The following is a 22,197-nucleotide window of genomic DNA, read 5'->3' as shown; positions in this document are numbered from 1 at the left end:
TCGTCACCCCGCACTCCGCCACGACGCTACCGCACCAGTTGATCGCTGTCGAAGCGGCCAATAAGAAAGGCGACGAGTCACGGCTTGGGGGAAAAACTAGCATCCCGTTCCATGTGGCCGCCCATCCCATTACACTTACCCGCCCCGCCCCGCCCCACCCCGCCCCACCCCGCCCCGCCCCGCCCTGCCCCGCCTCGCCCCCTCCCCGGAGCCGCCCCACCCCCCACCAGCCCGGCGCGCCTACATAAGGGTGGCGCGCGTCGGCTCGTCCCTCAGACGCGTACAGGTGGTTGTTGCGTGCACAGTGCAGCGGGAGCAGCTCAAGGCTCGGCGAGGCGACCAGGCAGGCAACCCTTCGGTGCTCCACTTCTCTCCAGGCGGTGAGTAGCTTCTACACTGCGAAAACGAAACGCCGGACCACAAAGTGGCCGATGGAGAAACACGCCGCTTCCGTTTTTATTTAAAAACGATTAAATTTTTCACGTTTTTTTAACGAGTTTTATAATTGCCGCCCTACTTTAAAAGTCCCGCCCTTTTCGTCTAGACTCACGCAATTCCGTAATTATGGATGCCCTGGCGGCGTGGCGGCGTCGGCGTCCCTCCGCGGGGCCGTCTGGGCCGCCCGGGGCTCCAGGGCTGCAGGCCCCGGCAGCACAGCCAGCACGGCCAGCACGGCCAGGCCCACGGGGGCACCATAATGCCGCACTTAATGCCCTTCACGATGAGAGCTTAATCACCCGGTCCGCCGGGCAAGCAAAGTATAGCGTGCGGATTAGGGCCGTCCCGCCGCCGAAGGGCCCCGGAGGGCCCCGGAGGGCCTTTGGGGTGCCGACGTGCCGACGAAGAGGGCCGGACCAGGCGGCACCGCGACGCGACGCCCGCGCACCTGCCGAACGGAGGCCGCCCGGCCTGGGATGTTCTTTGTAACTGAGTTACCCAATCCGTGCTCAACTATCCGCCGTCCGCCGTGCTGCCCGTAGGACCGAGCGCCAGGCCCGGGCGTGAAGCGCAAAAGCTGCCTCGCCGTGCGCGCCGCAGAGACTGATTCGTCGCTCTGTCTCTCTCGCACTCGTGGGGCGTCCCGTACAGGTGCGAGAGAGGCAGCGACGAAAACGGCTCTCGGAATCAGTCTACTTAGGCCGAGCGAAGGCCTCTGGGGCCGTAAACGCGTGCAGGATTTCGGCAGCCTCCACCAGTCTTCTGGGCTGGGCCACTGTGCAGCGCCCGACCGAGACTTGCAGGCCAAGGTTGGAGGCGATTTTTCTTTGATAACTAACCACCGCCTTGTTCCAATCCAAAGAGCGGCCCCCCTCGCCGCCAGTCGGGCTCGTGGCGCCGCCTAGCGCGTCTCGTCTGTGTGCTCATCTCCTTACCAGCCCGGCGTGGCGCGCCCCGGAGCACCCCGACGAGGCCCCGGCCCGCTGCACACGCCTAAGCAGGGCTTACACTCTCGGCGCGTGCGGCGCGGCGCGCACCTCGAGGTCCTCAAGTCGACCGAGTGCACTCCGTTCGCTAGGCTCCACGCGACTCGACTCGGGTCGGAAAGTCGGAACGGAACGCCACGAGAGATGATTACGCCAGAGCATCATCTTTCCTCTAATTTACTGATCCGCTTTGGTGGCGCACTGTCGAGAAAGCAATCATGAAGAAACGTTAACCGAGAGGGTGGTATGCACTCGCATAATAAGCGGACCATTTTGCCCCTCATAGCGCGTGACAGGATGCGTAATAGTAGCGTAATAGCCGCAAAAAAAAAATCAAAATTTTACCTATTTTTGGGGGTGAATTGAGCCGAATTCCAACTACTTTCAGGCGTAATTGAGCGTTGTATGCGTGGGACACAGTGAATGCGCCCATCTCTTTCACCTTTACCTACGCGTCAGAGTAATCACTCGTCTTGCCTCGTTTCTTGTCACCCGTAGTGGCGACAACAACAACAAGCAGCCCAAAAGTTGTCCCGCTGCTGCAGGCCTGCTGCAGGGCGGGGCCGACCTTGACCCGCGAGGTGGCGCCCCTCTCCTCTCCGCTGCGCTGCGCAGCCAATGCCAATCCACCGCCTCGTCTTATCGGCCCCTTTGTGCCTCTCGTAAAAATAAACAAGGATCAACAAGATCAATCGGTTAGTAGGCCGTCTGGTCCTTCACGTCCGTCGAATCCAGTGTCACCAACCCTGTCGCCGTGCTGCCGCCACTCGCTGCACGGGGCCCCGCCCGGCCCGGCCCGGCCGAATCGTAAAAACGGCGATAACATTCGGAAACGTCTTGAAGATGGCAGTCCGATCAATCCACCCCACCTTTTTCTTGTTTTCAGAAAGCCAGGCGTTCTCGCCCGCTGACACTTGACTTGGAGTGCGCGAGGCTGGTGGGGCGAGCGAAAAGTGGGAGATAGAGAGACAAAGGCGTCGCACAGTGGGCCAGAAGACCGGTGGTGGCAGTCAAAATCCCGGACGCGTTTTGATCTCTGGAGTCGCTAAATGGGACTGGAAACGAACGGGTGACCCCATCAATGGATTGCTCTCCGAACGAGGAATCCACTGGTGGGGGTCACACGTTCGGTTCCAGTCCAGATTAGCGACACTGGAGCGTCCGGGATTTTGACCACCCCCACCGGCCTTCTGGCCCACTGTGCGGCGTTTCCACTTAGAGACTAACTAGTTTTCGACCAAGATACCCAGACGCACGAAATTTTCTGCGTAGGGAGCAATCGCCGCGCCATCGCTCGTATCGTCGAAATGTTGACGGCGGCCGCAGGTTCCGAGAACGCGCGCCGCGGCCTTCCCGCGGAGGACTGACTATCTCCGTCGTGCCAAGGCCCCACTGCTCGGAGTCGCCTCGTCGCTCCGTCTCCGTCGCACTCATGGCGAGAGCCGTGCGTGTGCGAGAGAGACAGAGCGACGAAAGCGACTTCGCGCGTCGCGTCACCGCGCTCGCGGGCCGCAGACTCCGGTGCGCTGCGCGTGTCGCCATGCAATGCAGAATCCAGTGATTGCGGACAGGGCGCCGCGCTTGTCCTCGCCAAATAACAAGTCCGTCGCAGGATGCAAATGGATGCCGTCTCTCTCGGGCCTCCGCGCCACGCCGGCACGCGCCGCGAGTGCGAGGGAGACGGACAGTGGCACTGCTCGCAACGACTCTGTCGCCGCTGTTGACTCGCCGTCCTATCCGTCGAACGTCGCAGCGAAAGGACAAGCCATGCAAAAGGGCATTAATATTTCATCTTTCCACTCCGAGCGTGGCAGTGGCGTGGCGGGGTGTGGCGGGGCAGTGAAAGGATTCCCAGGACTGCCACGCAAGTAGTACAGCTGCAGGGCACGACTCCTAGCAGCACTGGTTTTGATCGGCCACTTGCCTGTTTCTTCTGGCGTACTTTCCCGCCATAACAAGAAAGCGACGACGAAGACGAGCGTGGCGTTGGCGCGCTGCCCGAGTGTGTTTGTTCATAGCTCGGGGATCGCGTCTTGGCGATGAACTTTTTTTTTCTCTTGTCGGAAAACCGCCGCCGCCAGCCGTGGCGGGTCGTCGCGGTGACCCTTTGACCCGGCGGCCCGGCCGCGCTGGCAGCACACTGGCGGCCATGCCAGGCATGCCCGCTCAAAGGCGAAGCGGTCCCCGCGGCGCGGCCAGTTTCAGTGCGGATGGTCAAGGGAGAACAAGCGAACCAGCGGCCACACTCGTACGAACACCCGCGGCTTCGGCTTTACCCGGTTTACGGGCACAGGTACGGCTTACGGTGTATGGCGGGCCGGGACAGCGGTTTTGCAGCGTCCTAAAACGCTGAAACTTTTACCGAGTGCGTGCTCCTTATTTACCGCCAACGGCCGGCACTCTGTCGGAATGGAAGCCGAATCCCTTTGGCCGCAGTGCGCAGTGGGCCAGAAGACCGGTGCAGTCGGCCGAAACTCCAGACACGTTTTGAGCTCCAGAGTCGCTGAACAGGACTCGAACCGAGCGTGTGACCCCACCAATGGCTTCCTCGTTCGGAGAGCAATCCGTTGGTGGGGTCACACGATCGGTTCGAGTCCCGTTTAGCGACTCTGGAGCCCAAAACTCGTCAGGGATTTCGACCGCCTCCACCGGTCTTCTGGCCCACTGTAGCGCGGCGACCCAGCCGGCCGCCACCACACTGCAAGGCGCTGCAGATGACCGTAATCGCGCTGCTGTTGCGCAAAGTGGCGTGGCGGCGGAGCGGCTCGGAAAACTTGTGGTGGCCACTCGCGTACTTGGCGGGGCACTTGGCGTCCGTCCCGAGCAGCGCGTTTTGTCCGGCAGGGGGCGGGGCGGGCCGGCCGGAGGGTTGTCGGCGTGACGGATGGTGTGTCGACGGGAAGGACACTCGACCGCCCCGCCCCGCCCCGCCCCGGCTCACTCTCACTGTATGAAGGGCCCGTATCTCGCTGCTGTGGGTGATACAGCCCGGCTGCTGTGTCGCCTCTCGCGTCTCGCGCGCCGTCCGCCACTGTGTCGTCCGATTTTGTTTTTCTCAAGACTGCTTCGACAAGTTGAGCGCGGTTTGCGGTTTGGGTCGCCGGGGGCGCCAGGCCAGGAAGGGGGCCTCCAGGCTGGGCCTTGTCAGGACTAAGCTCCATCCCCGCGCTAGGCTCTGCCCTGCGCTCCGCCCACAGGTACGCGTCCCTCCGTGGGCCGTAGGCCGTGGGCCGTCCGTGGGTCTCAGCGCATAATAGGCTGGCCAAGGCGGCCTACCGGCTAGGGGAGGGAAGGTTCTCGACCTCTGCTCCCTGCAATTCCGGCTGCCTCCGCCTCCAATCCAATAAGACTCCATTGATAAGCCAAAATACCTCGCAGCGCACCGAAAAAAATTAAATTGAGGCCGCCCGCGGCGGCGGGGAGTCGAACCCGGGGATGTGCTTTTATTGGGCGGCTTGTTCTGGGTTATCCTTTGATCGCGCTCGCGTTTTTCCTTGCCTGCACTGTGCACTGTCTCGCTCCATTTCTCCGCACCCTCACTCGCGCCGCCTTTCTTCTGGAGCCCTGACAGTGATAGCGATGTGGGGCACGGCGGGGCACGGCGCCCCTCCCCCTTCCTCTCTGTGTCTGCCGCTATGTCTGTCATTTTTTGCCCCGCCCGGTCAGGACACGGCGGCGCGGCTGCCTCGCGGTCGTGCCGCGTCACACTTCGGGAGGTGACTGCCGGCTCACGCCGCACAGTGGGCCAGACGACCGGTGGAGGCGGCCGAAACTCTAGACGCGTTTTGAGCTCCAGAGTCGCTAATCAGGACTCGAACCGAACGTGTGACCCCACCAATGGATTGCTCTCCGAACGAGGAATCCATTGGTGGGGTCACACGGTCAGTTCGAATCCCATTTAGCGACTCTGGAGCTCAAAACGCGTCCAGAGTTTTGAACGCCTCCACCGGTCTTCTGGCCCACTGTGCGCCGTGCTCACGCGTGGGGCATTGCAGTGGGCATTCGACGCGGTCGCACTTTGGCCGCGCGAAGGCTCGCTATATAAACGGAACGGCGCGTTGCGCGGGGCGACACTTTCCGCGCTTTCCGCCGCTCGCCGCGCAAAACTGCGCCAACAGCTTCGGACAACATTTCCCCGCCGTAATTGGCAAGCCGGCCGTTAATTGCCCTCCCGGTCACCTTGGTGGCGCCACCGTCGCAGCGCCGCACAGTGGAGTGGATTTGACACAAGACCGGTGGAGGCGGTCAAAATTCTAGACGCGTTTTTGGCCGCAATGTTTTTTTTATTTTGCTTTGCGTTGTGACACCACGTCTTCCCCGAGCGCATTCTGAGAGGGAACCCTGGTGGTGCATAGCTAGATGGAGAAGTAGAGGTTCGGGTTCGATCCCCGCCCCCACCGCAGTTTTTTTCCCCCCGCTGAACCTTTGTTCTCGTGGCGCCGCGCGTCCATTCCCTGGCCGAAAAAATGAAACCAGCACAACATACTTTGCCAGCCACGCCGCCGACGCCACGCGAAATAGACGCACGGCCCCTCCGGGTCCTGCGGGTCCTCGGGGCGCGCGCGGGGCGGGGGCAGCGGGGGCGTGTTGCCGTTAGACAAGATGTATGGAGCCAGCGGTGAACAAACTCAGATACCGCACGGCGGGGCGCGAGGGCGCGAGGGCGCGGGGGCGGTCCGTTTAGGCTTCGGCAGGCCAGGGACTGGCCGTGGCAGCGCGTCTGGATTTCCCCGGAGCTGTGCAGCAGACTGATTCCGAGAGTCGTCGCTCTGTCTCTCTCGCACCTAAGGGGAACGCCCCATGGGTGCGAGAGAGACAGTGACGAAAACGACCTTCGGAGTCAGTCTGCAGCAGCGCGTGGACGTGGAGGGCGTCGCCAAGGTGGTGCGCCGTGAGCGAGGCGCCCCGGCCGACGGCGTCCTCTCCGTCATGAAGGAGTGCAAAAAGCAGAACGCCCGACGGGGTGCTCGTTCTCCGCCAGTGCGCCTCCCCCACCCAGAGGCCTAGGCCGCCTAGGCGCACCCGCGGCCCCGTTATTTAGGGTGTAGTGTGCGGGGGGCTCCACTATATGGGGCTGCTATTTTTTCCCCGGTGACCGACTCCCCGCTCGCCGACTTTTTCCTGCACATCGCGGTGTAGTGCTCGCTGCTGGTGCTGCTGGCTGCGACCCATACTCATTGGCAATGTTGGCCGGCTAGTGGAACAACCCACTCAGCCCGCCATCAGGAGGCCACGGCCGGCCAGTGGACGGGGCGCGCAGGGCAGGGCAGGGCGCGGCAGGGCAGGCCCCACCGGGCATGTAGGGCCGGCAAAGCGACCGGCAATGGCCTTTGAATGAGCCAAATGATGCCGTATATGAAGGGGATGAGCTGAGCGCAGTGCGCGCTCTGGCCTGGTCCGCCTCGGCGCGCTGGCCGCTCTGCTGGCCGCTCGGCTGGCCGTCCCCCAAGATGGCCCCCCTAATGGACCTCTGCCCCGGCGGCCGGTGGCCTCGGCGGCGGCCTCGGCAGGGCACATCCAGGACACCGATGCCCCTTCGGGCCCCTTCGTCCATTTGCCGATTGGAGGCACTGACCACCACTTGGTCGCCGACCAGGCGCTGCTCGCTTCAGCGCAGCCGGCCGTTTTGAACGGCCCGTTCCTTTCCGCCGCGTGACGTCATCGGTGACGTCATCGACGACGTCATTGGTCCACGCTGACGTGACAATCGCCGGGCGGCCCACTTGGCGCCAGTGTTTGCGGAGTCTTTGGTGCCGCCCTCCGCACGCCCTCCGGATCGTGGAGCCATGCCGACTGCCGAGTCTTGGCCGCGTCGACGGCGAGCTCCGGCAGACCGATTCCGAGGGTCGTTTTCGCCGCTTGTCTCTGTCGCACTCGTGGGGCGTCCGGTCTGGGTGCGAGAGAGACAGCCCCGGGGGCTCTGGGGACGCTTCCTGATCGACAGCGACGCGTCCCCGCGAGTGGGGTCCGAGGCCCCTATCAGAGTGACCAGCAGCACGGTGTCCTCCAGGGCGGCGCGGCCCCGTCGGTCGCTCTGCCCCCGCGCGCTGTCACTCCGTCTCTCTCGCTCTCTCGCACCCCCACGGGCCGCGCCGTGAGTGCGAGAGAGACGGGGCGACAGCGCTGGCGGCACGTCGCGGCGCAGCGCGGCGCCACCAGGCAGGGGCAGCCCGCCAGTCCGGGGGCTCTGGGCGGCTTTGCGCGCTCTGCGGCTCTGGGGCGCCGGAAAATAATTGGCGGACTTGGCCGGCGATGGCGATCTGGCGGCACGTTTCCATTCGTTTTCCTGTTGTTGTTGTTTTTGTTGTTGCTCGTTTTCAATTTCGGTCTCGCGTTCCAGGCTCAGCATGGCACCCATCAAGGAATCCGCCGTGGTCCTGCTGCTCTCGGTGTCGCTGATGCTGGGGCTGGCGACCGCGTACCCACACAGGGTGAGTCCATGACGTCCTATCTGTCCAATCGGCCCAAGTGGGCGCGTCAGCCGCGTCAGGCGCGTCAGGAAGGCACGTGCCGCGCGCGCCTGTGTTAGTGTGTGTGTGTGTGTGTGTGTGTGTGTCCGTGTGTGTGTCCGTGTGTATCTGTGTCTGTGTGTGTCTGCGTGTGTGTGTACAACTTCCTGACCTGATGTCACACACGGCGGAAGGCCCCGGAATTCCCCGTCCGTAGTTTCGCGTCTCGAGCGATCGCGTACACACTGCGAGATCAAAGTTCTATATAATCTCAGGAGGAAAAGTTTCTCTTCAAATCGTTCCGGTTTTTGGGTCCGTCTCCCTCAAGACGTGTACTAGTCTCCAGAGCGGAATGATCCCAAAGGGCTCTGCGTCTCTCTCGCACTCGTGTAGGGTAAGGGTCTCCGCAGGGGTGTGAGAGAGACAGAGCAACTCCCCCACATGCTTGTCCACGCCCCACCCCGATCCCATCACCGCATCTGAATCGTCTTAGCTGGTGTACAAATCAGCAGCCTGGGCGGCCAGACACTCCGACACCGCTTATTCCGTGCCGCTGTGTCCACAAGAAGGGCCAGTCCGAGGCGAGGGCCAAGTCCAAGGGCAAGGCAAGCTTGGAGGCGAGGGGTGGGGTGGGGGTGGGGCGTGGCCGCCGGCCCGCAACACCATGGCAGCCATGTCAGAGCCTTTCACACCAATAAATGTATTTGCTTTCAATCTTTTCCCTGGCCGCCCTGCCGCCCTGCCACCCTGCCCTTGCCGCGCCGACCAGAGGGCCAGTCTGCCAGTCCCTCGGCTCGGACCCGCAGACTGATTCCGAGAGTCGTTCTCGTCGCTCTGTCTCCCTCGCACTCACGGGGCGTCCCGCGCAGGTGCGAGAGAGACAGAGCGACGAAAACGACTCTCGGAATCAGTCTGCGGGTCCGGGAGGCACGGCGGGGCGGACGGCGCCCGGCACGTCCCGAAAACGGTTTGGCGGCGCGGGGGGCTTCTTAGCGCCCTGCGGCCTGGCGGAGGGCGCCCGGTCCGGTCCGCTCCGCTCCGCCGGCACTGCCCTGGGCCCTGGGCTAAGCCGCAGCCTTGGCGTCGTCGGGACGGTTCGGTCCGGGCCGCGGAAAAACAGACAGTGGTATCGCATTCAGGGATACACGAACCGACCGGCGACGCGAAGCACGCCGCCGTCGTCCGCGCGTGGGAACCCGCCCGGGACGACTCCTATCCTGCAGCGTCGCGGAGAATAAAGCTAGACGGAAACAAACCAGGAGCAAAAAAGCATCCCCCTGCTCTGTAATCGAACCCGAGTCAAACACCGGGGCGACGCGGCAGACGGGGGGATCACGTTCGTGCAACGCAGTCCTGCCGAGAGACCCTCGCACGACTGCTCTGGTGCTCTGGTTCGCCAAGCCGGTCCTGATGTAGGACGAGAGGAGCCAGTTGTTCAAATAAGCGCTGCTCTCCTACCGCGTCTGCTTGTTTGTTTGTTTGTTGGTTTGTTTGTAGACGTCGCCCAAAGCGTTATCACGACACAAAATTTTCTAATCAAGCCGTCGAGTACGCCACCGTGAAACAGAAACACAAACAGTGGAGGTGCGCCGCGGCCTCGGACGGGGCTCCCCTCTCCTGCCGTCCGGCCGTTTTGTTACAATTCAGGGCCATTCATTGCCATTCACAGAGACAGACAGACGCGCGGCGTTTCGCTTTATTTTATTTCATTTTTTCGGATTCCGTCCCGCTTTTGGCTTTTGCTTTGGGATTTTTCCTCGCGTCCTAATTGGACGAAGCGAGGAGGGCCGCGGCCTTATTAATTACCGTATCGATTTTGTTTTGTTTCATTTTATTTTCGCCTCCAACTTTCGGGACTTTTGGGCGCTTTTTGGCACTTTTCGGGGCGCGCCGGATAATGCGGGCCTAATTGACGTGTGCGCGGGAAAGTTTGAAATGGCGGAAGCGGCGTGCGTCGTGCCCATCGCGGTGATGGCCGTGTTCGCCCCGCCGCGGAGAGGGGCCGCCAGGGCCGCCAGGGCCGCCAGGCCACAGTGGGCCAGAAGGCCGCTAGCGGCCAAAACTCTAGACGCGTTTTAAGCTCAGTCGCTAAATGGGACTCGAACCGAACATGTGACCCCACCAATGGATTTCTCTCCGAACGAGGAATCCATTGGTGGGGTCACACGTTCGGTTCGAGTCCCATTTAGCGACTCTGGAGCTCAGAACCGGTTCGGAATTCCGACCGCCTCCACCGGTCTTCTGGCCCTTCAGGACCTCCAGGACGGCGAGGGCGAAGGCTTCCATAAACAGCGCGCCGCTTAATATGCCGTTCCCGGCTCCCCCCTGCAGTGCCTCGCGGTGTACATCATCGCCATTGGTTATTAAACCTGGCGAGCGCGTTGCCCGCATTGCCCGCGCGCGTCGCGCTCCGAGCCGAGCGCTGCCGCCTCTCCCTCTCCCTCGCACTGCCGTGCCGGCCGCGTCGGGGTGCGAGAGAGACAGTCGGCAGCGCGGCAGTGCGCACTCCATTCCGCGCGATATTGTTGTGCAACATTCTTGTCGGGCCGGCTGCATTGCTGCTGCAGCCGGACGGAGTGCCGGGGGTTTCGGTGCGAGTGGATCCGAGAGCTGAAAGCGGGGATTTTCGTCCTCCCCCGCGTCCTGTTTGTGGCCGGCGTCGTGTTCGTTTCCCGGGCCGCCTGGCTTACTCGCGCCGTGTGTGTGAGTGCGAGGCTTTTCGGCCACCCCAATCTTTTCCTGCCGATGGTCTTGCGCCTTAGCGTAGGTCCACGTGCCGCCCCGTGGGGGGCCCTGTGGGGGGCCCGAATAGGGGGCGCGAAATCGGCGCGGGGGGCCGCCGGCCGCCAGGGTCCAGCGTCCAGGCTCCAGGGTGGGGGGACTCTGCCGGCCACAAGGCCCTTCCAAGTAACTGATTTTGTGGGCAGAGGCCACCTGCGCTCGCACCCGCACAGAGGGCCATGGCGACAAGGTGCTGTCCTCCGCCACGCCATGCGTGTGGTGCCCTCCGCACTGGCGCGTCCGTGTCGACCATTTTTTCCCGCCGTGCGTCCACCATTGTGCCCTTTGTGGAGGCGAGGCGCGCGGGCAGCCCGGGCGGCGTCCCGGCGGCGAGCCCCTGGAGGCACCTGCGTGCCACGGCCCGCCAGACACGCGAGTGCTGCGGGCGGGCCTACCCTGCGCTCTGCAGGCGCCAAGGCGCGCCGAGGCACCTGGCGGCGGAGGCGCCGCCGCTACGCGCGTGGGCCGCAGTGGGCCAGAAGACCGGTGGAGGCGGCCAAAATTCTAGACGCGTTTAGAGCTCCAGAGTCGCTAGATGGGACTCGAACCGAACGTGTGACCCCACCAATGGATTGCTCTCCGAACGGGGAATCCATTGGTGGGGTCACACGTTCGGTTTGAGTCTTATTCAGCGACCGGAGCTCAAAACGCGGCTGGCGTTCTGGCCGCCTCCGCCGGTCTTCTGGCCCACTGTGGCTTGTCCTCTTGCTCGTCCCCGCCGCGGCCTTGGCTGGGTTTAGAGACGTGCGAACAGGCTGTGTTTGAATCCGAACGAACACGAACAGGAAATTTAAAACTTAATTCGAACCGAACCGAACACGTCACTATTTTTTTCGAACGAACCGAACCGAACACAATGTTGTTCGAATCCGAACGATCAAGGCTCGAACAGTCCTCTTAACAAGAAATACTACAATGTGGACTCAAATGTAAATATTGGTTCATTTCAGTTCTCATATGCTTCCGCAAAAAAATCGCTATGATTTGTCTTTATCATTATAATTTTTTTAGAAGGGACACGAAACTTGTCGAGCGACATGCATAGAATCCTGGTTCTGCGCTGCTTGTTCACACGTGTCCGTAGCGTATCGGGTCGTTGTTCAGACTCGAACGCACCTTACAATAATTTTACGAACATTTCGTGTGCGAGCACTAAGTGTTCGTTACCGATCGAACTAATTATGTGTTCGGTTCGTTCGTGTTCGTTCGGAGCCGAACATGTTCGCACATCTCTAGCTGGGTTCATCTGGCGGGCCTGGCCTGGCAGGCTGTGTCTCGGGACCGCGCATCCGTCTGCTCGCCTCGCCGCGGCGCGCCGCCTAGTGCCGCCACCCCGGCCGGATGCTGGCGTCGCCGGCGTCGCGAGGACGGCGTCGCGAGGACGGCGTCGCGAGGACGGCGTCGCGAGGACGGCGTCGCGAGGACGGCGTCGCGAGGACGGCGTCGCGAGGACGGCGTCGCGAGGACGGCGTCGCGAGGACGGCGTCGCGAGGACGGCGTCGCGAGGACGGCGTCAGTCCGCCGGGCGGACCAAAGCCTCTCTGGCGTCGCCCCACGCGCCTCGCCTCTGACATTCTGACATCTCGTCAGCGTGCCCTCGCTTCGAGGGGTACCTCACTTCGAAAACAGGTGTACACTGACTGGTGACTATACTCAATTTCCACTTTGACTAGACTGAAAATATCACGAAATGCGTTGCAAAAATACTAAAAATTACGTGGTTTTGCCGACTTTTTCAGTGACTAGACTGAAACAAGGCAGTGACTGGAGTCAGGGGTGTACACTGACTAGACGAAGTGAGGTACCCCTCGCCTCGCTTCTTCTTCTCCGGCACGGCCGCCTCGCCGCTTCATCACTCCATAAAGCGGGCGATGCAATAACGCGCCGTCTGGCGGCCGGCCGGCGGGCCCAGGCCGGGCCCAGGCCGGGCCCAGGTGACCCCGCCGTTACTCTGATTGTGATTGCCGTATAACGGGATCACGTTGGCTCGGCTCGGCACAGCAGCAGCAGCAGAAAATTGATGAGCTGAGTGGCGGCGCAGCAGAGGGGGAGATACTGGAGCAGCGGTGGCCGACATGGATACAGCGGCCTGCACCTGTCCCCCCCCTCCCCCCTGCATCTTGCTCACCCTGCCGTTTTATTAGCGCCACGATAAGGAGCCCCAAGTCGTGCTGCTCTCCCTCTCCGACAAGGACGGCGACATCCACGTCTGCCGCCTGCGCCGCCTGCGCCGCCGAGACTCGGACACTTGGACGGACGCGCCGCGGTCGCGTCGGACGCCGCCGCCTGCCCGCGCATAGGCCGCCGGGATCGTAACTTAATTATTTCCCCCGCGTCTGTCTGTGCTGGCTGCTCGGGCTGGGCGGCGGGGCGCCTGTCGCCTCGGCCCTATCGCTGTCCCCATCTGGCGTGCCGTCTTCGTGTTATTCCAGCGTTTGCCTCGCTCGCTGCTGTTGCTCCTCGCCCGGCAGCGTCGCTCTGTCTCTCTCGCACTCACGGGGCGTGCCGTACAGGTGCGAGAGAGACAGAGCGACGAAAACGACTCTCGGAATCAGTCTGCAGGTCGCCTAGTTGGCACATGTTGTGACACTCGCAGTTCGTAGCGAGCGCCGCCTCCGCAAAAAAAAAAAAAAAAAAAAACAAAAAAAAAACCGAAAAAGTGCGCGTTGCGTTGACTCTGGTCCTCATCCCCGCGCGTGACAGAACGCGGGTGACTCGGCTCTGGCATTGAATCCGCGGCCATTTTCGCGCCACGACGGCCTGCACACTGAGAGTCGTTTCCGTCGCTCCGTCTCTCTCGCACTCATGGGGCGCCCCGTGCAGGTGCGAGAGGGACAGAGCGACGAAAACGACTCTCGGAATGAGTCTGCTGGAGGTGCGCGACGACGGGCACCCTGGCCGTCATAGGCGCGCCCACGCCGCGGTGACGCACTCCGCCACCTCCAGTGGGATTGGCGCGTCGCCTCGCGGCTGGCGGCGGCAACTTTCCCGACGAGGCTGGGCGATGCTCTGTGCGAGGTGAGGCAAGGCGAGGAGGCCGGAGTGGAGCAAAGTTAGGAATAAGAGGGACTTGACTTGATTACTGCGACATGCCGCCGGGAAGCTGGAAAACTAGCGGCGCACCTCGTTACGTTAGACAGACGGAGACAGAGACAGTCGCACCGCGCCGCGCCCAGCACACTGATGCAGAGTCTCTCTATCTCTGTCTCTCTCGTACCTGTACGGGAGTGCCTCATGAGTGCGAGAGAGACAGAGCGACGAAAGCGGCTCTCGGAATCAGTCTATTTTGTGTTCGTGGCGGCGTGGTGGCGCCACGTGTGTGGCGGCAAAGCCAGGGGGCTTTCCTGGAAAAGGAGGTTGAAAGGGGTAGCGGCGCATCAACTGCCCTAGAGTCCAACACCTCCCCCACCCCCTCAATCTCTCTCTCTCTCTCACGCATGCTCGCACATGCACGCATGCATTCACTCCGACACCCATTTGGGTCATCAACGTGCGATTCGCTTTGAGTGATTATCGGCCTGGCGGGAATCGCGTGTGCATGTGTGAGAGAGTGCATAGAGAGAGAGAGAGAGGGGGGGGGTGCAGGTCGGCGTCATTAGAGAGAGGAAAGTACCCTCTGCAGCCGGGAAATGCGATTAAGCAGCCCGCCGGCGAGGCGCGATGCTCGCATTCGCGCGCGCGACGAGTCTGGTCGTGTATACACACTCTCGGCGTGGACCGGCACCGGCAGGGCGGGGCGTGGCAGGGCGTGGCGGGGCGGGGCGACGGTGCTCGGCGACGAAAACTTGGCGATGACATCGTTTTCGGGCTTGCTGCACACGCCTCGGCCCGCCCCCGCCCCGCCTCGCTGCCGCTGCCGGCGCGCTCGGCCGAGCGCACCCCTTCAAAGAGAAGGCCCCGCAGCAGCTTGGCACACGCGAGCCGCCGGTTCCCACGGCGGGGGAAGGGGGGGGGGGAGGAGACCTCGCGAGCCAGCAGGACCGACAACCCCAAGGCCATGCCGCATGCTGGGCTTGCCACTGAATCGGCCTCAGCCTCAGGTGTGACAGCGTGACAGCGCGAAGGGCATTAAGTAGACAGTTTGCTATTGTGGCTCGGATTCGATTCCCTCCCGTAGCGACGCCTGTCTCGTTCGAACAAAAGTTTTTCGCTTTCTGTTCAGAGTTTTGTCTCCGTCGTTGCCGTCGTTTATCCCGTCGGTCCCTACAGCCACCGGATGGAGTGTGTGCAGTAGAATGGACTCGGTCGTGGCGCAGGTCGTCCTCCTGGGAGTGCGTGTCCCCCCCCTCACCCGGAGATAGTTCAGCCTGCCTTTTACTACTGCGATCCTAGTGCCCCCGCTAAAAACATCCGCTTTGCAGCCGATGCGGGGGAGGGGGAGGGGGCGCCGCTAATTTCGCAGAGTGGTCGCCGTCGTGAATTTTTGAACGCGTCCCGCCGGCCGGCCGGCCGTACTAGCACGCCGAGCTCCCCGCCATGGAGCACGCCGCTCGGTGCTCGGCGGGGCAGCCCGGGGCAGCGGGGCCTCTTCCCGCACGGACGACGGACACGCGCGGCCCGCCCCGTTGTAGTTTGTTCGGCTGTAATTCGCTCAGAGTGGCGGAAAATCTCCGGCAGCGCGGCCAAAGTTTCCCTCATCCGCGGCACACTGTGCGCCGCTGGCCCGCGCCGCCGCGGAATGGAGACGCGTGGCGGCCGGCGGGGTGTGCGGTGTTCGGCGGGCCGGACCACGAGCACGCCGTCATGCCGCCGCCCGGCCCGTGCCTTCTCCTTCTGGGGGGCGGCCAAACTTGGCGCGCGCGAAGTTGTTGGCGTCCAGCGGACTGATTCCGAGAGTCGCTTTCGTCGCTCCGCCTCTCTCGCACCTGCACGGAACGTGACGGGACGCCCCATGAGTGCGAGAGAGACAGCGACTTTCGGAATCAGTCCGCAGGCGGCCAGGTGGCTCGGCGCGTGGCGCGGGCTGCTGCCGACGGGCCTCACCACGTCGCCGCCAGACCTCATGGCCAGACTCACCGCCGGGCCGCGCGAGGGACGCCGAAACTGAAACTCGCGTGTCACCTTCGTCTCGCGGTTCTGCCGCCAGTTCGGCGCGGCCAACTCGACGACGTAGTTTCCGAATAAAGATGAGGCGGCGCTGCCGCGTGCCGCTGGCGGCCGTGACCTCCGCGAGGGGGCCGCGGAGCAGTGGAGGCGCCAGCCCCGCCCCGCCTCGCCAGGTGCACACGTCACGGCATCGCGTCGTTGCCTTGCAAAGCATGCACTCGCGGCCCAGCTCGCGGGGCACTCAGAGTAACATGAGCGGATCATCCTCCACGTGCCGCCCCGCCCCGCCCCGCCCCGCCCTCCAGGCCGTCGGCCAGGCCGACCTGGTCGACCTGCAGCAGGGGCGAGGCCTAGCGAGGCCGGGGCCAGACGGGCGACAATTACCGGCGTGGATGAGGTCACCGAGGAGCGCCGAGAAGCTCATCAAGGCCCGACTTTTAATGCGCGCCAGTGTTCCCGAAATATGATATAGAGGCGACGCGTCTCGTCTCGACCCACCCCACCCCGCCCCGCCCCGCCCCCCCCGCCCCGCCCCGCCCCCCGCCCCGCCCCGCCCCGCCGGGACGCTATTTGCGCGTCTTATCAAGCGCCTGATGGGCTTATCTCTATCAGCGCCGATCTCCCCCGTTAAACCGGGCGACAGATGGGTGGCCCGTGTCGGTCCACTCTGGCGTGACAATCAATAGTGTGTGTGTGTGTGAGTGAGCGAGTGTGAGTGTGTGTGCGTGACTCCCGGCTGGCCATACTGTGTGTCCGTACTACTAGACCGTTCGAGAGCCACTCAACCAGCTACTGGCTGCGCGTCAGGCACTCCGCCACACACACACACACACTCACTCACTCACTCACTCACTCACTCACTCACTCACTCACTCACTCACTCACTCACTCACTCACTCACTCACTCACTCACTCACTCACTCACTCACTCACTCACTCACTCACTCACTCACACAGAGACTCACACACACACGCCGGGCGTATGAGTGAGGAGACGACGTCGCTGGCGGCGCGGCGGTCAGTGGCAGCAAACTTTTGTCGCCCTCCTCGGCGGCACGGCACTCGCTTTGTTTCTCGCCCCGGCCAACTTGCGCCGCGCCTCCCCGAGGAAGCGGCGGACACTCTGTTCCTCGGCCTGGGCGCGTGCATGGCGGGGCGCGGCGCGGCGGCGTGTGGTCAAACTTGGCGGCCTTCAGGGCGCCCCCCAGGCTCGCCCCCAGGCGACGAGAGTCGGCACGAAGCCCTGCCGCGCCCCCTCACTCTGTCTCTCTCGCACCCCTACGCGACGCCCCATGAGTGAGAGAGAGACAGAGCGAAGAAGCGATCCGTCGGAATCAACCGGCCGGGGCCGCGCACCTCGCTGCGGTGGGAGATCTTTTGAACGCGCGTCCAGAAGACTCTCCACCAGCGGGCGTTGCCTCGTTGTTGTGTTGCCGTTTAGAGTCTTATTGGCTGCGATCGGTTTCCTTTTGCCGCGGCGCGCTGCCGCCGCCCGGCCGCGCTCTGCCCACGCCGAAGACGGTCCTCATTTTCGCAGGCTTATCTCGCAGCTTATGTAGAGTGAGGGATCCCTCTCCACTCCTCCGCCAAGGCCGCCCCGCCGGAGATGGGACCGCCGGCTGGCAGGCACTGTCGGAAACGGGGTGGACTTGTTGATGAGCCACACACCGCCTGGCTTAAATCAATGAATTAATCAGAGCAGGCGCAATCAACAGATTGAACCTCAAGTTAAAATCAATTGTATGTCGAGCGTGGTCGAACAACAGAGCGGGTTTCGTCGCGGACACTCTCTCAGGTCCCTCGCCACCTTGCCCCAATATCGACGCCAACTTTCATCATTCAAATGGTCAAACAAGAATTGAGGGGAAAAAATCCAACTTAAACAATGAGGTTGGTGCTCTTAGCCGTAAACGTCACTCACAAAATTATCTTGTATTTCCGTTTTTTTTTTTTAAAACGGAGCCGAGTGGCAACCCTGCCTGGCGCTCGATGCGCCGCGCGAGGCGCGCCAGGACCGATGCGGGCCACTCCATCTTGTCCTTTATCCTGTCCCCGTTGGCCCGTTAGCCTGCACCTGGCCGCGCGCGCCGCGCACGCACAGTGGGCCACAGGACCGGTGGAGGCGGCCGAAACTCGGGACGCGTTTTGAGCTCCAGAGTCGCTGAATGGGACTCGCACCGAACGTGCCCACTGTGCGCCGCCAGTCGGAGACGGACCGCGCGCGGGTAAACACAGGGCCTTTCACAGTGGCCGGGTGAATATTCATACCGACGGGAACAACGGGAACCGGCGGCAGCAACGCGAACCCGGCGCAACAAAAACAGGCCGATGGCATTCCCAGGGCGATTACGGCCCGCCAACACCTCTAGGCTCATGCCACTTTAACCAACTGACTGGCCGCGCAAAAAGCAGGTCGTTGTGGAGCCGGGGTGGGGACCACCTCCACGACCACCTCCACGACCACCTCCCTCCACGGCCACCTCCTCGACGAAGCGGCGTCGCTGCTTCCCTGGTCGCCGACCACACCGCCCGGCCGGGGAGATTCAAAGTGACACGTCGCCAGAGCCTGGTGGCGAAGCGGGGCGAAGCACCCCGGCCCGGAGTCCTCTGGAGGGCGTTCGGAAAGCCTCGGCCCTCTCCAGGCGAGAGCGAGAGCGGCAGAGTCCCGGGGGCTTTCCGAACGCGGCCCCTCGCACGGGAAGGTAAGGAGGGTCGCTCCAGGGGCTTAACCGCCTTGACTTCCAACGTGCGGGCTGGAGGCTCCAGGACCTCGTCCAGGACTCGCCTAGGATGAGCCGACCCGCCAGGCCATGGCCAGGCCGCCGCCCAATCCCTGCAACCTTGCCTCATCAGCGAGCGGTACCAACACGCCGGCGAGAAGCAGCGCCACGGAAAGAAATGCACGCCCACCAACCTCTCGGCTGCGAGGCGCGTGCGCGGCGTGCCGCAGTGGACTAGAAGACCGGTGGGGCGGCCAAAACTCTAGACGCGTTTTGAGCTCCGGAGTTTTGGCCGCCTCCACCGGTCTTCTGGCCCACTGCGCCTCACATCCAGTGGCGTTGTTTGTTTTTTTCCTGGCACCGGGTCTTGGGCAGGCGCAGCCCGGCGGTCGGTCAGCCGCTCGGCTTGCTCGGCCTGCTCCACTGATTAGCAAACACGTCCCTGGCTGTGGCTGCGTTGCGTTCCAGGACCCGATTCCGAGCGGGCGCTGCCGTCGTCGGTCTGTCTCTCTCGCACCGAGACGCGACCCGCCGCGAGTGCGAGCGAGAGACGCGCCCCTCGGCGTCGGCCGGGCGGGGAACATGGGCATGTTTGCGCCCCGCTTGCCCCGCTCGCTCCGCTCCGCCGTGATCGCCCCCCTCGTGCCGGACTATTAGTCGACTCGCTTCCCCTCGGCTTCCCCACTGCTCGCCGCGAGCAAGTTGGAAAGATGCGGAAAGATGCCTCGCGCGCGCCGCGGAGGGTTCGTCGAACGCCCAAACTCTAGTGTTCTTCAGTTTTCCCGCAGCCTTGAGGGTCGTCTTCATCGCTCTGTCCCTCTCGCACTCGTGGGGCGTCTCGATGAGGTGCGAGAGAGACAGCGACTAAATCGACCCCCGGCGTCAGTCCACTGGCGCGTGCTTCGCGTGCTTCGCTCTTCGCACTTCGTCATCATCTTCGCTCGCTCACTCTGACAGTCGCTCGGACAGATTCGCCTGGCCGCCTCGCCCTCCACTTCTTTGTTTCGCCGTGACTGGACGAACGTCTCGCGAATAAATCTTGCTTATGACGGCCGAGATGGCGAAATGAACCCCGAAAAGGGGAGGCGAGGGGCGGGGCGGCTCGTGGAGTCCTCGCTGCATCTCGGCGTCGTGACTCTGGCGACCGAGTCCGAGTCCCATTAGGGGAGGAGGAGCACAATTGCGTGGCCGGCCGGGCAGTGAGCAGCGGGGCACGCCACGCCACGCTACGCCATGCGCGGAGCCTGTTGAGTGCGGCGAGGCGTGGCACGATGCAGGCAGACTGATTCCGCCAGTCGTGCTCGTCGCTCTGTCTCCCTCGCACCTATAGAACGTGCCACGAGCCATGAGTGCGAGAGAGAGAGAGCGCGACTGGCAGCCCCACCGGACTCCTTTGTCCGCCTGCACCCCGCGGGGCCTAGCGCACGCCCGGCATGTCGCGGTCCAGCGCCCCCCACGCCAAACGCCACGAGGGCGCAACCCGCCACGCTCCGCAGAGAGGCGTTTCACACGTCCGCACGCTCGCGCCACGCTCACGCCACGCTCGCGCCCTGACCGCCGTAAAAATCACGCCTCCGTGCTTTACTGCGACAACGAAACCGCACACGCACGCACACGCACACACATGCACACGAACACACACACGCACACACACACACGCACACAGAGTCGACCGCATCCGTGTCGGATGCCGGTTTACGGCGAGGCGTTAACGGCAGCGCTGTGCCCGGCCTGCCCGCCTGGCTGTGCCAACAGTGCCGGAGTGTCGAGCGGCGGCGCGTGCGGGCGGGGCGGGGCGGGGCGGGGCGGGGCGGGGCGGGGCGGGGCGGGGCGGGCCCGATGGGGCGGGGTGGCCCTGATAATGCCCATTCGAACCGGGATGCTTCATTAATGATGTGGCCCTCGCGCATTGAATCGTGGCGCGTGTTGCGTGCGTTGCGGCCGTTGTCAAAATGTTGCAGCTGACGTAAAGCTGTTGAGGGCGGCCACTGCGTCTAATCAGGCTGCGGTCAAACGCGTCCCTCAAGGTCCTTAACGGTTCTCATTTTTTGAGGTAGTTCCTGCGCCTTCCCGTGTCGGGCCTCGTCGCTCTGGAATTGGCCAATTAGCTCGTTGCCCCGCCGCGCCGCCGCGTTCTTTGGTTGTCGGCAATGAAATCTGCTTTTCAGACGAGATTGTGGCCGGGAGGGCGTGGGAGGGGGGGGGGTTCCATTTCGGGCGCGGCGGCGATACACAGTCCGCGGCGTTTCGACCGGAGGGCTCGACCGGCCTCCCCCTTTCCCCAGGCCGCCCCTTCCGCAGCGACGATTTAAAAATACATCTTGGGGGGGGGGAGGTCCGGCCGCGATCGGAACCCCGACCAGACAAAGCAGTGCAGGTGCGCGTTGACGAGGCTGGGGGTGCTTCGGACGACGCGGGGCGTTGTCTGCCACGCGTCGGTGGCGGCCTGGCGGGTTCGTCAACCCGGCCGGCCGACCCGAGGGGGGAACCACTCGCGTAATACCCTGTACACAAAAACCGTGTATTACGCGTAATACACGTGATCGTAATACCATTTTTGGGTCAAATGTGCCAAATTTTGGCATTTTAGGGCCGTAATACACGTGTAATACACCCGTAATACAGCGTAATACGGAGTAGTCTGTACACGATTTCGTGAAGTGTTTACCCCCTCGGGCCGACCCCCGACCCGGCATTCCATCGCGGACGCTTTTCCGCTTTCCTGCTTTCTCCGACCATTCCGAGGCTTTTTCTGCAGCAGGCGGGGCCGGACGTCGGGTCCTGTCCATTCATGTCAAGTTGAAGGTCAGGCGCCCCGCCCCGCCGCGCCCTGCCCTGGCCGTCCACAGCGTGGCATTCCGGTCCGGATGGCTCACATATCTCCGGCGTAATGACGTCCGTGGCGCCTCGCAAGTCTCGCTAGCCTCGCGCGGGGCGGGGCGGGGTGGCCAGCACCCCGGCGCGACGCTGCCGCCGACCTCAAGTGCAGTGCAGCGAGATGCGGGTGGCGGGCAGCGAACCCCCGACCTTGGCCTCCATCGCGTCGCCGGCGGCCCCGGAGCGCACGCGCCACGCGCGCCGACCTCCAGGGCCGCGCCGGGAAGGGGAGACAAATAGACGGGGAAAACCCGGGATGGGGGATTAATTGTTGATGCCCTGTCGTCGAGGGACGCTGGTCGCGCTGGGCCGCGGGTTCGCTGATGGCCACGGTGCCCATCTGCAGGCTGATTCCGAGGGGGAGGTCCCGTCGGCCTGTTTCTCTCACGAAGATTGCCGGCATTTTTTCAAACGTTGTTCACCCCAAACGAGCGCCTCGTCTTCGCCCCTCGAAAACGGCGTCACCGACGACCCGGCCCGACCCGGCCAAATGGAGTGGTCTCGCGCGACGCGAGAATGATGAGAGAGAGGGGGGGACACAACAGGACCGTGACGGATTGCAAAGCAGAAACAGAGCAAAGCGACGCAAAGCGGGCAGAGTCACTCGCTCGGCAGTGGGACGGATCGGCCGAGTCGAGTCATCGCATTAGAGGGTGGCGTGGCACAGCCCATGGCGCGGCCCACGGGGAAAACCCCCTTCAACCGCACACGACGCCATGACTCGATGTCACACTGTCACACACACCGCGCGGGCTCACTGGCCGGCAGCCCGGACACCGAAGCCCACTTTACCTGTCCACGCACCTGAGGCGAAGCGAGATCGACCGGTGTGTCATAAATTTAATTTTACCGTCGGCATAAAAACAACGAAGCCTGCGGAGAGCCGCGCCGCGGGGCAGA

At 63.3% G+C, this 22,197-nt stretch overlaps 1 protein-coding gene across 2 annotated transcripts in view; it reads left to right on the top strand.

Annotated features, from left to right (window-relative positions):
* Positions 1–260: 260 nt before the first annotated feature.
* Positions 261–22,197, top strand: part of LOC117645729 (hornerin-like) — a 32,272-nt gene continuing 10,335 nt past the window's right edge. The window contains exons 1-2 of one of the 2 annotated variants that reach the window (XM_034386088.1): positions 261–380; positions 7,765–7,855. In XM_034386088.1, coding sequence (XP_034241979.1) covers positions 7,772–7,855 — 84 coding nt within the window. In that variant the 5' untranslated portion in view covers positions 261–380; positions 7,765–7,771. Of the gene's footprint in view, positions 381–3,581; positions 3,718–7,764; positions 7,856–22,197 lie in introns of those variants that run through there. The other variant, XM_034386087.1, reaches the window with a different exon arrangement.

The sequence above is a fragment of the Thrips palmi genome, unplaced genomic scaffold (assembly GCF_012932325.1).
Source record: "Thrips palmi isolate BJ-2018 unplaced genomic scaffold, TpBJ-2018v1 HiC_scaffold_19, whole genome shotgun sequence".
Lineage (NCBI taxonomy): Eukaryota > Metazoa > Arthropoda > Insecta > Thysanoptera > Thripidae > Thrips > Thrips palmi.
Note: the sequence above shows the minus strand (reverse complement) of the source record. Positions and strands in the feature narration are given on the sequence as shown.